This window comes from Eurypyga helias, unplaced genomic scaffold (genome assembly GCF_000690775.1).
Source record: "Eurypyga helias isolate BGI_N326 unplaced genomic scaffold, ASM69077v1 scaffold18397, whole genome shotgun sequence".
Lineage (NCBI taxonomy): Eukaryota > Metazoa > Chordata > Aves > Eurypygiformes > Eurypygidae > Eurypyga > Eurypyga helias.
In genome coordinates, this window is record NW_010262568.1 from 21,665 (window position 1) to 37,410 (window position 15,746).

The following is a 15,746-nucleotide window of genomic DNA, read 5'->3' on the forward strand; positions in this document are numbered from 1 at the left end:
TGGAGAAAGCACTGCCAGTCATCTAGTCCTACTGCAAGGAAATACGGAATACTGAACACACCTGGAAAGCACTGAATGGCAATGGAAGGGTATACAGCCTTCTCGGTTTTTAAACACTATTTGGGGTGAGGTCAGTACTATAAAGCTGTAAATTGGTTACATTATAAGTAGGCTATTTCTATAATACTGTAATATAGGCAGAGATGCAATAGAAAACAAATATCAGAGTTTAAATTCTGCTCATTTTTCTACATTATGGGGGAAAAGTGCTCCTTCTGTGTATTGTCAGCAAAGAATATTAAATATCTGATTGTTTCAGACAGGGCTAACACTTCCATTTATACTCATTTATCACGAAGAAAAGAATTCCTGAGCCTGCAAAATCACCAAACAAAAACCAAAACCATAACAACAAGTAGAATGAACTGTGATCTACCCTTTTAAAAAAAAATTAGATTGAGATTTGACAATTCTGAATCCTTGCAAAACAGATTTGAAACCCTTACTAATGCAGAAATATAGCACTTACTGTACCTCTTAGAAGACAGTTGTGTTGTGACTTGAACAGCTTCAAAAGCACATGATACCAGAACAAACGGGATTACAACCTGTTTAAAACACAAGCTACATTTTGGTTCGTAGTCATATTTACAAAACAACCTGTCAGGTTGTGAAAACATTTTCCCACTTTTGAAATTATCACAGAATGTGTATGCTACAAAAATAAAACATTGGCAAGAAAGGGTAAAAACTCATTTAGCAGGAAGCATGTTGAGTAAATGAGTAACCCCCCTTCCATGGTCATAGCTGAACTGCCGTGAAATAAGCCATGAGGCAATATGGAAAACTATAATTAAAACACATTAATGATCCTCACTTCATTTATCCATTTTAGCACTAGTGATAAATACTTCAATAAGGCTGGAAGACAGAACTATTCAGATTCAGTATCTCATGTGACAGGCTGCAGAGCTCCAAGCATAATAGGACAAGCTCATCTCAACCACAAAAAACACCCTAAATATAGAATGTATTCGGCAAGGCAAGGATCACACTGCCCTTCCAAAGCCAAGTCAAGCAAATGTAAACAGTTCAGTAAATTAAGAACAAAACAAACAAACAAGGGAGAAGCCTGAATATTTCCTTTTGCTCTTTCCAAAGTTGACTTGCAATCCCTAAGTTCAGAGTGAAAACGTACTGCTAAAACCTGTTCCTCTCACACCCAGAAGGTTTGCGTTACTGACTTACGTCCTGCAGTATAACACACTGTATACCTCCACCTTAAGTCAGCTGTCTCTGGGACAGCAGCAGCAGAAAGGTAGAGGCAGGAAACACTGTTTTAGCAATATCCCATACATACCATGCCTCCCTTCCTGTTTGCCTCTTTACCCCTCTGGCAGATCCTTTACTCAAATATTAGAAAAGAGCTCCCCATGCCTTGTCTGCAAGCAAGAACTGCAGTCCAATATTTGATAGACTATTAAAAATTATAAAAGTAATATTCCTTGTAAAATGACAACCTAATCAGTAGAGCATTCAAAGCCTGTACTTAATGTAATGTAGATAGAGCTAATAAAAATATATATATATATCCTCAACGTTTCTGTAGATATTATACTACAGGGGAATCTTTCATTTTTAAAAATAATTTAGGTATTTCAAACATTTAAAATCTCCATTTTAATATGATAAACCGATCTAATGCAGTTAAATTATACTTTCATAGACTTCAGCTTCACTCTTCTGGGAAACAGAAGGATCCGTCTCTAGAAACACTGCAAAGGCTGAAAGCTTCACACATGGTTAAGAAGGCTAATGAATTTCAAATACATATGTATGTTTTTGTAAACTGCAAAGTAACAGCCGTGTACATGGTATGTTATTTATTAAACAGTTATTTGAGAAAATTTCACTACAGTAAGTTTACTAACCTTTAGCAAAAGCAAGCTTCCCATCATGAAGGGACTGAACACAGTCAAGAAACAATAGACAGAAGCAGGATCAAAACTAGAGAAACATGAAAAAGTCATTACAATATACCCTTGAAACAACATTTTCCATTAAAAACCCAGAACATTCAGTTACTCCTGCAACTCACTGTGCATATATACATTTTTAAACAAGGCTTCCAACTTTCTCTTTTCTTGCTCAAATATTGAATTAGCAAGGACAGCCTACCACACTTCTCCTCCTCTACAATTTTTCTCTGCCCATGTCTTTGGAGGTGCCACGGTGCTCGTGAGCCACCGAGCTCCCCCTGCTCACGCTGCCAATAATTTCTAATGGAAATTGAGACAACCTCATATCCAACAAGCTCAGGCTCTTAGGAAAGATGTTACAGAGAGCAGAAACGAAAGGAACTGTTATCAATATTCCACTGACTACTGTTTTAATTCTGCTGCTCTGACTCTGCTAAGCACATTTGTATTTAGTATGCCAACTGCAGGAAGAACTTTTTGTACCCTGTGTCTCAAGTCAATGAATAAAATTTACCTGTTTACAGAAGCTATGTTTCCAGTGCCAAAAAAGGCTGTCACTATGAAGAAAACCTAGATGTATTTAAGGAAAACATACCACAAAAATGGATGCATTAAAACAAACCCACCATTCCTCTCACTTCGTGCCAATTTACTTGCAAAATCCTGGCATGAAACAACAAGCTGACCCACGGTTACAGCTTTACACTGTGTTAAGAAATCCGAAGTCTTGGCTAGCTCTACCCAAGATTTCACACATGACTATGGCAATTTTAAAAGTTAGGGACTGTCTGGGTAATATTTTAGAGCCTGTCTTGAGGCCCATGGCAGAAAGCTGCCACTTATTTTCTCAGGCCCCTACCCAGCAAGACAGGAGCATCCCTTGACCACAATCCCAACTGTACATTCAAACATACCTGGCTTTGCAGGAAGTAATGACATATGCACACCAGAAGAGATGGCTTTATTGAAGAGTTGACCATGGAAGAAGTAGTTGGCTATGAAACAAGACTAAAGGTTGCCATGCCATCCCTCCCATGGGAGTCTAGCCATTGCAACACAGGACTCCCCACTTTTTTACTTACCTGAGGGAGGGAGGATGAGTCAGGCAGTATTTGTAGAGCTAGAAGGTTTTTTTATAAACCATACCCTTTTCATCTAAGTGCAACACTTGCTGCTGTATGAGCCCCTGAAAAGTGGTTTTCTATCTCCTGAGCTCACTGGGGTTCATTATAGCTCACATCTCTTCAGTCGAAGAACGGTTTTTAACTGCTTTTTTGCATCCGGCAGAAGGTTAGTCAGTGACGATGGCTGCTCCTGCCAGAGCTCTCTCTGCTCCTTCCACTCCCATTATAGCTTCGGCACCGGATCATTTAAGTCTCTGCATAAACAATTTGCTACCAACTGTTCAACAGAATCGTTGGGATTCTGCATGCAGTATTTTGGAAGGATTAGGTCAGCATAGCTAAAGAAATTATGCTTCCCAAGAGTATTGCATCATTTCAAGTTTAGTAACACAGCAGTCTAACAGCAAAGTGCAGTTCTGCCAGTTAAGGTTTGTAAGAACAACAGTTCTGCAATCAAACACAAAAAAACCAGTGGCACATAGGTCTAATCAAAGTGCTAAGTATAAGCAACCTGAATCTTCTTCTGGAAGATCAGGCTACAAGGTCCTATCGCACATGCTGACTTCTAGGCCCTGCACAGGAACCTGGAGACAATCTTTATACAGCTCAGTGGGTCGTGGTTGCAATGTGACTTCTCTAGTAGAAAAGGTTTCTCTTCTAATACCACTATTTCTAAACATTAAACAGCATCTACATGAAAAAAAGCCACAACATTTTTTGAGCAGGTGTGTATCACACCTGCTGTCTGCAAAGGAGACCTGGAAATTCTGTATTTTTTCAGGAGCTAAGCAAAATACATTCAGGTGTTTTACACTACAATGAGATTGAAGTAGTGCTACATTCAGGTGTTACATTACAGTAGCACTATGTTGGAGCTTTAAGAAATACAGTTGGACAATTTGATTTTTGTTGTGGCTGATTTTTAGCATCTGATAGAAGCAGCTTTACTGAAAGTTAGCTTATTTTTTGTTAAAGTAGCCAAAGAGCAAATGAAATGGATAAATTTACTGCAAGGTCAATTTATCAGCTACTTTTCAGGTATACTCTAAAGCAAAACACAAATGTTCAAGACCTAGCAAACACTTTTGCCTCCTTCCTTAGTGCCTTGTTAATGAGGTATCTCTCACAATTCCTCTGCTGCAGGTTCCCAATATCCAACAGCACTGTCCCAAATTCCAACAGCATAGACTCTGCGACTCAGATTTGGTTACTCTAAGACCTATAAAGCCTGTTTTTGCAGGAACCAGTATTGAGACAGTTCCCTTAGGAGCTCCAGCTGTGATAACCCACCTGCACTAGAAACCCATATGCTCTTGACTGGATCATAACTTTTCTCCCACTTGCACACCCATCACCCTTGCTGCCAAATCCCTCTCACTTAACGGCAGTACCACGATGGAAGAGAAAAATGACAATATTATTAAGTCTGTACTGTATTAAACAAACAAACAAAAGATGTAGTTTCAGTTACAGTAACGCAAAATAACTGCTATGTTAGTGAGCAAACAGCTCTTCCCTCCCAAGCATGTATCATTTCTAACAGCAGAAATCACCTGTAATATAAATAATTCTAGGCCAGATTTTGGGAAGATGTTTCACCAAGGGTCTGCAGAAACTTCCCTTCTCATCTCAACTGCCTGGCCATGGCCAATGCCTGCCCACTAAGCTCTTCTTGCTAACACACTGCCATACTCTAAAAATGACAAAACACAAATAACTTTAATAAATCACCTTTTCCAACTGATTTGTGAAGGTTGAATGAGTTCCCTTTGGTCAAAGCCTATTAAAACAAAACCAAACTGGAACCAGGACTCCTTAGAAAACCATAATGGTCATAAAAGACAAACTTTTCAAAGTGCTCAAGGAGCCAGATTCAAAAACAGTGCAGTTTGTACTGAATATTTTTACTACTTTATCAAAAAATATAATGTACAAGACCACTGCCTTTGGAGCAACATGAGTCAAATCATCTTCACCAGCTTCTGTTTCCAGTAGCTACCGGACTACAAATTTCAGTTGTGGGGCCTTTTGAAACAAACCCATCTTTTCCCTGGAATTCAGCAACCGGCAAAAGGATACGAAGAAGAAAGACCTGCGGACGTCATCTAGGTGGAGCTGTCGAAACTGAGTTATATCAGTGGCATAGGCGAAGTTGAACACAGTAAGCTGGAAAGAGAGCAGAAGAAATCAATACGGAGTACCAACCGATGTACTTTGGTAGAGCCACCATACTTCTACTGAAATGAGTAAGAAATAAACCTACTTCCCTACCAGCTGTTATTAGAGTAGTATTACAGTGAGGACTGCAAATCTTTCTCATATTTTCATTCTGCTTTAATGAATCTGCCAGAGATTGTAAAAGTGAGATGATCAAATAAACAGCGTAGCTTCCGCTGTTATCTACAGTAAAAATGAACTTCTATGCCTTAGGCTTATCATCATCGTTTTGATCCTAAATATTCCTCCTACACACATGCACTTCCACTGCTCACATGAGCATGTGGATAAAGACCCACAGAAATAAAAGACTGCAATTATCCTCAGTTGACTTATGTTATGAGGGAGAATGCTAAAATATTCTCCATCTCCTTCACTCGGTTCTCAGCACAGTTTCACTTGACCTGAAGAGAAATTTTCTTCATGGAGTTTGAGAGGTCAATGAACTCCTTATCACTCGGGAGAAGAAAAAAATTCAAGTAACAGACATTCAACACTGACAACATTTTAATTCAAAATAATCTCATATCAACAGAGAACTGAGCTGGATTCTCTAATAAAAGATTTACTTTGTGACGTGTATTAACAGGCATTCTAGAGATGATTTTTCTAACCTAAAAAGGGACGCAGGGGTAAGCATTATTGTTGCTTTCACTTGAAACCAAAAGTCAAATGACATACAGGGAGTAACAACAGAAGACTTAATTACAGCTTACCTATGGTCTTTTCATTTGCATTTTATCAATCAAGTGTTCATCATTGTTTAATAATGTTTTAATAGAATATAATTTTAAAACAAACAGACCACCATCAGACAGGCAAGCATCACAGATGCCTTGTTACAAGATGCAAAAGGGGAACAGGGTCTAGAATTGAAGAGACAGTACATCCCACAGGTGAGTCTGCTGTGCTAGAAACCTCCAGTTGCAATCATGGCCTCATGCTAAGTGTACGTTTTGACATTCAGATCCCTTCTCTATCACTTCAGATGCTACAAAACATGCTCATATAAAATACCAGAACCATACAGAGCATAAACAAAAAGCGATTCCCATTTTCCTTTCTGATATTCAGCCTGGAAGTGTTAAAGCCTCTTCTCTCTCAAGTTTTAGCGCTGCCACCCTTGCAGGAGAACCACGAGACCACAGTATGTATCAGGTCTGCTCTGGTGACTGCCTTGGCTCTGACTGCACCTCCCAGCACTTCCCCCTGATTAATTATTATGAGCTGCAAAAGGAAGGAGAGATGTGGAACACCACTTCTCTTACCAGTAACTCTGGCCACTCCCATGCATCTGTACCCATGTTCCCTGTGACCTGTCCCAAGGATGGCACATTTGGGAGGAGCGGGGGAGCGCTGTGCTGTGCACCCGCCTGGCTCCGAGCTCCCCGACGACTCTGCCTGCATCGATGGCGTAGACACCCTCAGTTAAGCCCTTGGTCTAATCTAAAAGCTAAGTAGCAGTGCAAGCAGTGTGGGCTTTAAAAACTGCTGTCAATATGCTAAATTTTAAGGTGCAAAAAATTTGTATTGATTACAAAGCTTCCTCTCCAGGCAAATCCAAGAAGTTGCTACTTCCAAGTTAGTCTCCAGCTCCTGGTCTGTCTAATTGGAAATAAAACTCCATCCTTGAAGAAAGAGTGGAACGACTAAGATTTCTGGTATCTCCTACGGGTCATTTCAGAAATTAAATTCTTTTCAGCCTCTCACTCGTGACTGCCATCCAAATAAAATAAGTGCAGTGACACTGTACTTACTTTGAAGAGTTATTGCACCTTATGCTGAATTAGCACTACATTTGATGACCAGAGCTTTGTAGCCCTCAGAACATACCCCTAAGTCACACTGATTTCCTGCATTCCTAGAAATGAGTCTGATGTGGAATATCCTCAGCAACATAAATTATAGATGTCTCTTACAAGGTCACATTCCTATTTCATGAAACAGCTGGTACTGGCTTCCCAAACTTAAAAAAAAAAATGCAAGGTTGCTCTATGAAAACCACTCAAAATATTTATTATAACTGTAAGGAAAAAAGAAAAAAAAGAGATGAAGCTGATAATTAACCTGATATAGCTATCTGGAGCTGTTACCTTTGGTTTGTGTGAAAGACCATAGTGCTGCAGTGCTTCTTGCTCCATATTTATCCACACAAACATCAAGCCAGACAGCACCAGTGGAAACAGAGCTTCATACCTGATGAGTAATGTAATAGTCATAGTAAGTGCCATCACTAACAACTATTTAACATCAAATACTGACATGTTCCTTTTCTTTTTCCTTCACACAAATGACATACCAAAGACCCAGTGGCATTCTCTCCCTTTTCTCCCCATTTCTGAGGAGTACCCACAGTTGGCTGGTTGAAGTTTAAAGCCAGTACAGTAATTAAAGGGTAAAAGTAGGAAAAACACAGGCTGCTTCAGCTTTGTCATATTTTGCACCCATTTTCTCACTTGATGGCTGCCACAACATTGGATGAGTGAGCGCCCTTTGTGTCATGATAAGTTTGAACAAAACAGGAATAAAATTAAAAAGAAAAAGAAAAAAAGAATCACATTTGGCACACATTTTCTGCAAAATGGAAAATTTTGTAACGGGAGCTGTTTGGAATTGGGGGTTACAGTCCAACCCAGACAGCGACTAGAAACTGTGTCTCTTTACGACTCAGTCACGCAAACTCATTCTGGTGATCTCAGTCAAGCTCCAAGGAAGAGACATCTGTATAATAAAAAGAGCATTACATTTCACTGAAGTGAAATTTCACCAAAATGGTCTTTTCTTTACTATATACCAATCCATTGCTATTACAGCATCAAGTCACACTCTAACGAAGGCCGCTAAGCTGTTCTAGCTACACCCCCAATCTCAGAGGAGTACTTCTGGCTCCTAGAGCACTCAAACACAGCAAACTGTCAGTGTACTTACATGCGAGATTAAAACCCACCGGTAACTTAGGCATGTAGACGGTCATGAGATAATACTAGTTTCTGCCTGCCCTCTACACATCAGCTGCACTTCACAGAGTCTCTCACCCTTTTGTCCTTTCAGGATGAAATTATGACTGTGACACTAATGCTGACAGTTTGGTTGGTTGTTTTTTTTTTTTCCCCCCATCCTTATACATGCATTTATTTGCCCAAAACCAAGAAAAATCACTGCAGTTAACCTTGGTATTTATTCTGTACTCCCTGCTAGTGTAGCTACAAAGCAGTTTCAAACTGAGACAAAATGTTCGGATTGACATTTCTGCTTTAATTATCAAAATGACAAGCTGTTAAACATGAAGATGACAACGATTGGGTTGTCAGTCACAAAAGTACCTACAATCCTCACAATGGTCTGCATTTGCCTATAATCAACTGAGTCAGTGACAACTGGTTGTATTCAGCCATGCTCTTCATCTGGCTTCAACACTTCCACTTAACCGCACCTAGAGAGGTGCTGTAAGTACCCGGGCAGTGCACCGGCTTATCATGACATGGTGCAACAGAGGAGCACTGAGGAGAGAAACACAGGATACTTTTGGCACTGACTGCCTTATTTTCACTATGACTCGTTGCTTTGGGGGTTTGGGGTTTTTGTTTGTTTGTTTTCTAAAGAATTGTTCCAAAATTTGTTAGTCTATTTGGACACTGCAGGAAGACAGCAAAGAGCTGTCAGCATTTAAGTGGTCTGATGCAGGGCCAAAATACAAAGAGGGAGGTTACCAGCCTCAGAGAGAACAACATTCATGCTTTATCCAGTAGCCAGGACAGGCTAAGAAGATTGAGGCTAAGAACGTGTGTGTGGACAGGATTAAGATTAGGAACAAAATCGTAATGGGGAAGGAAGAGGAAGGAGAGGCAGGAGATTTTATTTAAAAAAAAAAAAAAGAGAGATGCTTAATCTAAAATGAGAGTATCCACAGGAGGAAGCTATTGCAAAATGTCTGCTGCAAGATATTTTATTCCACTTAATTTTCCAGTGTAATTAAATCCAGAGAATAAGTGGGAGGGGAGGTGGAAAGAATGGTTCCTATACTCCCCATTCATTATGCTCTTAAGAGCTACTGACTCTGGAAAAAAAAGCATTGGCTGACACAGTGTTTTCTTCATTTACAAGCTCCAAGGAGGAGTCTTTTATCCAAAAAAGAGCAAGCCCTACTATTTATGGGGACTAGCATCCATTTGAAAAAAAATACTTCCATGACTATCTCTTTGAATAAAATTTTCCCTCATTTTAGGACTACCTGCTTCCTGTTGCACATCACTTAAACCATAACTAGACACCAGTGCTGAGCAGCTGGGAGAGACATCAGCTCCTTTTCTTCGTGAGCAGAAAAGCACAGGCCAAAACATGAAAAGACACAAACTAAACCAGACTTTCTTACTTCGGTGCAAGACTGTTTCAATACATACCCTTCCAGCCACTGCTTGGTCTAGCTGAAAGGAATGTTAACAAAAACATGTTTATAATGCAAGGAGGAATATGGAAGTTCCCCTGAAATGTTATTTAGAAAACTAAACCAGGGGATCAATGGTGAGACTACAGCTGGCAGCACATGTTACACCTTTAACAGAAATGTTCATGAGATTCGGCAGTTTTCACATTTAGCCCTTGATTTTCATATGTAAGGCCAATCCAAACAGAGTAAGAACGAAATACCCTGTGCTGAGGAGCAGGTAGGTGGACATCAGGGAGAGCAGAATGCTGAACAGTCTCTGGAAGAGAAATGTGGGGCTCAGTAACGGCAACACCGAGGAAGAAACTGCAACAAAAAGCCATCCGTCAGTCATGACGTGCAAAACGTTTCATCCTTGGTAACAAGATAACATTGTTAAATCTTGACACTTTATGTACAGAAATTCAATATTGGTCATATATCCCCTTCTATTTTCAGAAGTTGGTTTTGCTAAAGAAAACCCAATGTGTGGAATGCTTAATATTTATCAGAAGTAATTTTACTTCTCCATCATTTTAATACCCTGGCTTTCTACCTCACAGCCTCTATAATTTCTCATGAACTTACGTTAACAAGTCCTTAAGATGATGCAGAAGCACTACCCCAAAAAAACAGTCAAACCTGACTGTTTAATACGACTCTGACAACCACTTACCATGGCCCGGAGGACCTCCAGCAGCTCCAAGACTGGTTACAGAGCAACTGCTCCACTGTATCAGATTAGGAAACCTGACACATTTTGAGGTGCAGCTGAGAATACTGGTCAAAAAGATACAGAAACTATCAAACTATTAGCTTCTCTACTTGAAAGGTTTAAAAGAAGACTATTTAAGGAACTACAGGCGTCCCATCTATCATTTTTCATGCCTCTTGCCTTCAACTTGTAATGCATTTCTCTAATGCAGGTGTGGGATCTTAAAGCTGCATGTTGGTCCTTCATGCAGCCCATTGCTCAACTGCCCGGTCGGCCCTTGTTAGCAGAATCTGTTCTGCCCTTAAAGAGACTCCTCTAGCTGGGAAACTTCCACAGGTGAGGACAGGGCCCAACAGTTTGCAGGAGGTGAGGAAAACTGGGAAGAGAGGAAATGGGCTAGTGGAAGAGTGAGTAAAGAAGAAGAAAAGCAGAGGGAAAGCAGCCAGTGCTTGAAGCAAGGAAAGAGAGAAGGAAAAGCATTGCTGTGATTTAATTTTTAAACCTTATTTTTTTTTAAATATGAAAATTTTATGTATTTATAAAGAATTGACAAATAACATTGGTGTGATTCTTCACTGTCATGTAGCGCCCTCACATTACTGAATCATTCAAAGACTGCATCAAGAGTAAGTCATAATTAATAATCACTCTATTAAGGAACAGAAATAAAACTATACTATATGGAAAGTGCTCGCTTGTGCTTACTGTCACAGTATACATTAGGATTTCTAGTAAAAATATCAACAAAAGAGAGATGAGGCTGTTCCTAAAACCTGTGGGTCAGTATGTTTTATTCCCTGGCTTTCAGCCTTGGGCACTGAGAGGATTACAGAATAAGTGACTCAAGGGTGCTCCAGCTTTTCAGCCCCACTTGTAGCTTTCTATGCCTAAAAAAGGCCTGGCTCAAGAGGAACTCCAGGGACCTCACTGCAAGTCAGAACAGCTAGGAAGAAATTCAGCATGGCAACTGGCCTCTGCTAATAACACTCAACATGAGATGCGTATCACTCTCTGAGCACAACCATTAGAACAGATGAGTGGCTGGTAGGTGATAATTAGCCTTTCCCTTCCACATCTAATGTGACACACCAGATATTAACCATCAAAAGGCTTGCAGGTTTCTGGCTGACCTATACAAACGCCTGCACACCATTGTGACACCAGATTCTTCAAAATTTGGCAAGTTGCTATGACAGATTTCCCCTGATTAAAACTTTAAAGCATATTACACATTCATTTAGAAACATCTGCTAACATAAAGATGATTCTGAAGAACATGGGGAGCAGCTGGATTAACTTCATGCATCCTGGTTTTACCTCTATATATGTGTTTTATGTACACGGCACAACACATACGGTGTAATAGCTAAAGCCAGCTGGACACTGGCCTGCAGGAACCCGACCATCACTAATTCATTTGCCTGGTTCTCAAAAAGTCAGTCTTTCTTTAAAAAAAAAAAAGCTAAATTAAAACTTTAAACAATGTAGACTTCATATTTATCAGAATAATTAGCTGGGGATAGGGAAACAATTTGCTAGAAAACTTCAGAAGTCTTATTATCATACTGACATGATGATAATACTATTATTACAAATAAATAGTGATAATTGTGTGTTTCTGATTATATAAAATACACACAGAGGTGCAAAACGAGAGTTCAGTAAGTAACAGTGCCACAAGTAGGCAAAAAGATGGAGTTCAACCACCTGTAATGCCACCAACCTTGGAAAAGCTACAGTAAACCTTGGTACCTTAATTCTTAGGGTGCCACATTTGTGGTACACACTAGTGACAAGACAGATGCTCGTTGGCATTATGCTAGGGACAAGGCATTTCTCTCCAAGGGCAGTACTAAGGACACGTTGTAGGCCTTTGCTTTTTACCTGTTTAGTTCTGTGTTTAATTATGCAGAGCAACTTCAGCAAAATACAGAAAGCTCCTACCTTGTATCTCTCATTCACTTAAAATTCATTTCCAGTCTGAAAGTCTTTGCTAAAATATTCAATACTACCATGGCATCAAGTAGACTTTTTGGGTACATAGAGTTTGCTTCACTGTTAGCTTTATTTTTATTAGAAACATCACCCACAGCAAAGAGCATTTTTAATATACTTTTTCCTCAGAACTATAGGCACCTCTGACTGCCCAAATCATCTCTTAGATGAAAAATGTTTTCTCTCACCCTTACACAGGAGAGAAAGAGAACCTTTACCCTCAATTCCTGCTCCAGTAATCCAAGCAGGACATCACTGATTTCATTGACTTTACAACCACGAGGAATTCATCCACACAGAGATCCCCACCTACCTTACCAGGGTTCAAAGGGTTAGGAAAGCATGATGGAAAGGAAAATGCTTCTAGGAAAAACACATTACAAAGAGAGCATGGCTCACACACACAGCAATCACAATCAGCTATGTGTGTCTTGAATCAGCTTGCTTAAACAGAAGCAGGATTGCTAAAATTGACAAGATCTGCTAAAGTTAAAACAGTGTCACCAGTACAGGAATGCACAAGACATCCAGCAACTAGATAACAAGAGTCATAATTCTTCCATTAAGCTATATTTAAACTCCTGGTCTTGACTTTCAGCAAAGAGCTGCTATCAAACTTTGCATGGGATATGTTTAGCTCTAAACCAAATCCCACATTCCAGACCACTCAGGGATAAACAGTTCTTAACATTTTGTAATGGAGCCCTACAGAAATTATTTTATAGCTGAAATATGAAAGATAATGCTTTACTGTATTCCATAATCCCAGTGATAATTACATTTGTGCGGTTTAATCATCCTAAGATTTTAATTTTGGAGCAATGAAAAATCCATAGACTTGTAAATTTTTTTTTTTCTTTAATCATTAGGTTATAACAGATATCAAACATACAGCAGCATCATTAGTTCACAAGTATTTTGCAAGGCAGTTCTGAAAAGCACTTCCATACCCCAAGAATCTCCGCCACCACCTGCCACTTCAAGTTTCTATGGAAATATAGCAACAATCTTTCCTGACTCCCCTGTGCTTAACTGGATTGCTTGTAGAACAGCTGAGATCTCCCTTATCTGGCTCCATGTGAAACAAAAAGGGAATTTATACCATTATAACCCTAAAAGGGGTCCTCAAGATACTCAGAACAGTAAACACATGTAAGAACCATTAGGAGTCAAGTAAAGGAATATGTGCAAAAGTATAATATTAATAAAAACTTGTCGCTGCACCTACCCAACCCCAAACCCCACAAACTATCATCATACAAGTTTGGGAAGGGAGATGTTCTTACCTAGAGTCATCCAGCTAATAAATTGATTCAATATAGGCAATCCCTGTTTGTTCTTAAGACTGTCATGGGTACTGCTCACAACATACGTCGAAAGTGCAATGCTCAACACCTAGAACAAAGAAATCAGACAATCAAACACATAATTAATGTATGGATCTCTGCCATCCCATGCTAAATATGTAAATATACTTTAGAGTCACATAAACACCTCATCTGAATCAACATAAGAACAGGAAATTTGATATATATAGTGTCAAGTATTTCTACCTTTTTACAATTTATACTTTTAAAAAATTCCTTCTGGTGTTTCTGGTTGGTTTGGGTTTTTTTTGTGGGTTGTTTGTTTGGATTTTTTTACATTTCTATCATTTTTTATTTGTGCTACTTTCAAAGAGTTTAAACAAGTGCCCTGGATCACTGGTATGCTTTGACATGATATGCTCTTTGTCAGGAGTAACTCCTTAAACACTCACGTAAACCACAGAAAACATACGCCCCCAAGTTTTTTGAGGAGCATTTTTCCTCAAACAGCAATCACAAAGAACTAGCAGAACCCCCTGGCTTTGCTGCAGTATCAGGGAAGGGTAGTTGAGGCAAGAGCTTTGCATGGGCAGCATAGCTCCTGTGAGAAGAGACAGCAGCAGAGCAGATTGGAGATGGATTTTAAGAGGTGGAAAGAAGGTGCAATTTTGGCAGACTGTTCAAATGAAACTGTCTGAACCACCTCAAGCAGAGCCCTCTGCCTTGGAGAGCAGTGAAGCTGAAAAGGGTGTTTTCTTTTCTTGACTAATTCAAGAGACATCATTCAGTCATCAAGTAGGTGCAAAAAAACCTTAGGAAAATTACCCCATGAGTCAGTTATTTTTGAAAGATGACAATTATCCAAGAAAACGCTTGAGCCAAGTTTTCAATTACTGCTATTTATTCACAACTCTGCAGTTCCACTAAAAGGCAAATCAAGCATGCACGGTGCTTTGCAAACATGTGCTTTAAAACTGCATTACAAGATATAATTGCTGTTGTGGCTTTTTTAGTGCAAAGCAAGTACACACTGTTCACATCCCTCACTTTTTACCATATGAATAGCTGCCATTCCCCTGTCAGACACATCCAGTGATACCCAGTGGTACCTGCCCAGAGCACACACTTAGCCCTCCGTGTTGCTTTCTGGCCTGGTTTCACAGGTACTCAGTATCTGCTGCTTCTATCTAATTTCAGGCCACAAGAATATGTAACTTGTATTTCTGTGTAACATCAATAAGCTAGGTCAAAGCCTTAAGCCTCCAAAAGCTCAGGGAATTGGCCCTTTTAGACCTCCAATGTTTATTTGGGATACTTTTGCTGTATCCAGGCTAGATCTTTCCTCTTTTATATATCTTTTCAACTTCTTTTAGCATCATGAGCTCTACTAATCCCTCTGCTATCCCCTAGCCACTGGTGAAGTCACCTTGCACTCACTTTGTGTCATCTCCCATAATGTATCTTTTTCCTTGGAAGACCTGTGATGACCTGGGCACGTTAATAAATCCAATTTACTGCTCCTAGATCTATGCCAGTGTCCAGGGAAGGGCCCAGCATTTCCTTTTGAGACTTGTGGTCGCAGTTCAGGTAATGTTCAAACTGCTCTCAGCTTTTACCAGCATCTCCAGGACTGTGGAACAGCACAGGTGCAACTTGGAGATGCAAACTGAGTTACGAATCTGTCTTCTTTCCCCTTTCACAACCTTCTTTGAAGTTCAGAGATTATTCTTCAACAGCTTAGAGCTGGCCTCTGAGAAACGCTTGTCTGTAGGTCGTAGCTAAAGAGAGGAAAGCAAGGGTGATATCTACAACCCCAGCACCCCTTCCCCAGCAGCACTGGCTGGGAGCTCCCCTTTGCACCTAAGGTGACAACAGCCCATAGAGAGAGAGGCAGGAGAACCAGCCCCACCAGCTGGACTGTACACAAGGCTAACTGAAAACACTCCTCCTGCACTCTCATTCCACCAATACAACATGGAATCCTCC

General features: G+C 39.9%; 1 protein-coding gene across 1 annotated transcript in view; it reads right to left on the reverse strand.

Annotated features, from left to right (window-relative positions):
• The window catches only part of LOC104512700 (GPI ethanolamine phosphate transferase 1-like), a gene marked incomplete at its 5' end in the record, with an annotated part of 25,562 nt that extends 11,714 nt beyond the window's left edge, over positions 1-13,848 (reverse strand). The window contains 7 exons of the mRNA XM_010155781.1: positions 535-608; positions 1,932-2,007; positions 2,494-2,549; positions 5,183-5,269; positions 7,414-7,516; positions 9,968-10,070; positions 13,740-13,848. Coding sequence (XP_010154083.1) covers positions 535-608; positions 1,932-2,007; positions 2,494-2,549; positions 5,183-5,269; positions 7,414-7,516; positions 9,968-10,070; positions 13,740-13,848 — 608 coding nt within the window. The remainder of the gene's footprint in view (positions 1-534; positions 609-1,931; positions 2,008-2,493; positions 2,550-5,182; positions 5,270-7,413; positions 7,517-9,967; positions 10,071-13,739) is intronic.
• Positions 13,849-15,746: the final 1,898 nt, after the last annotated feature.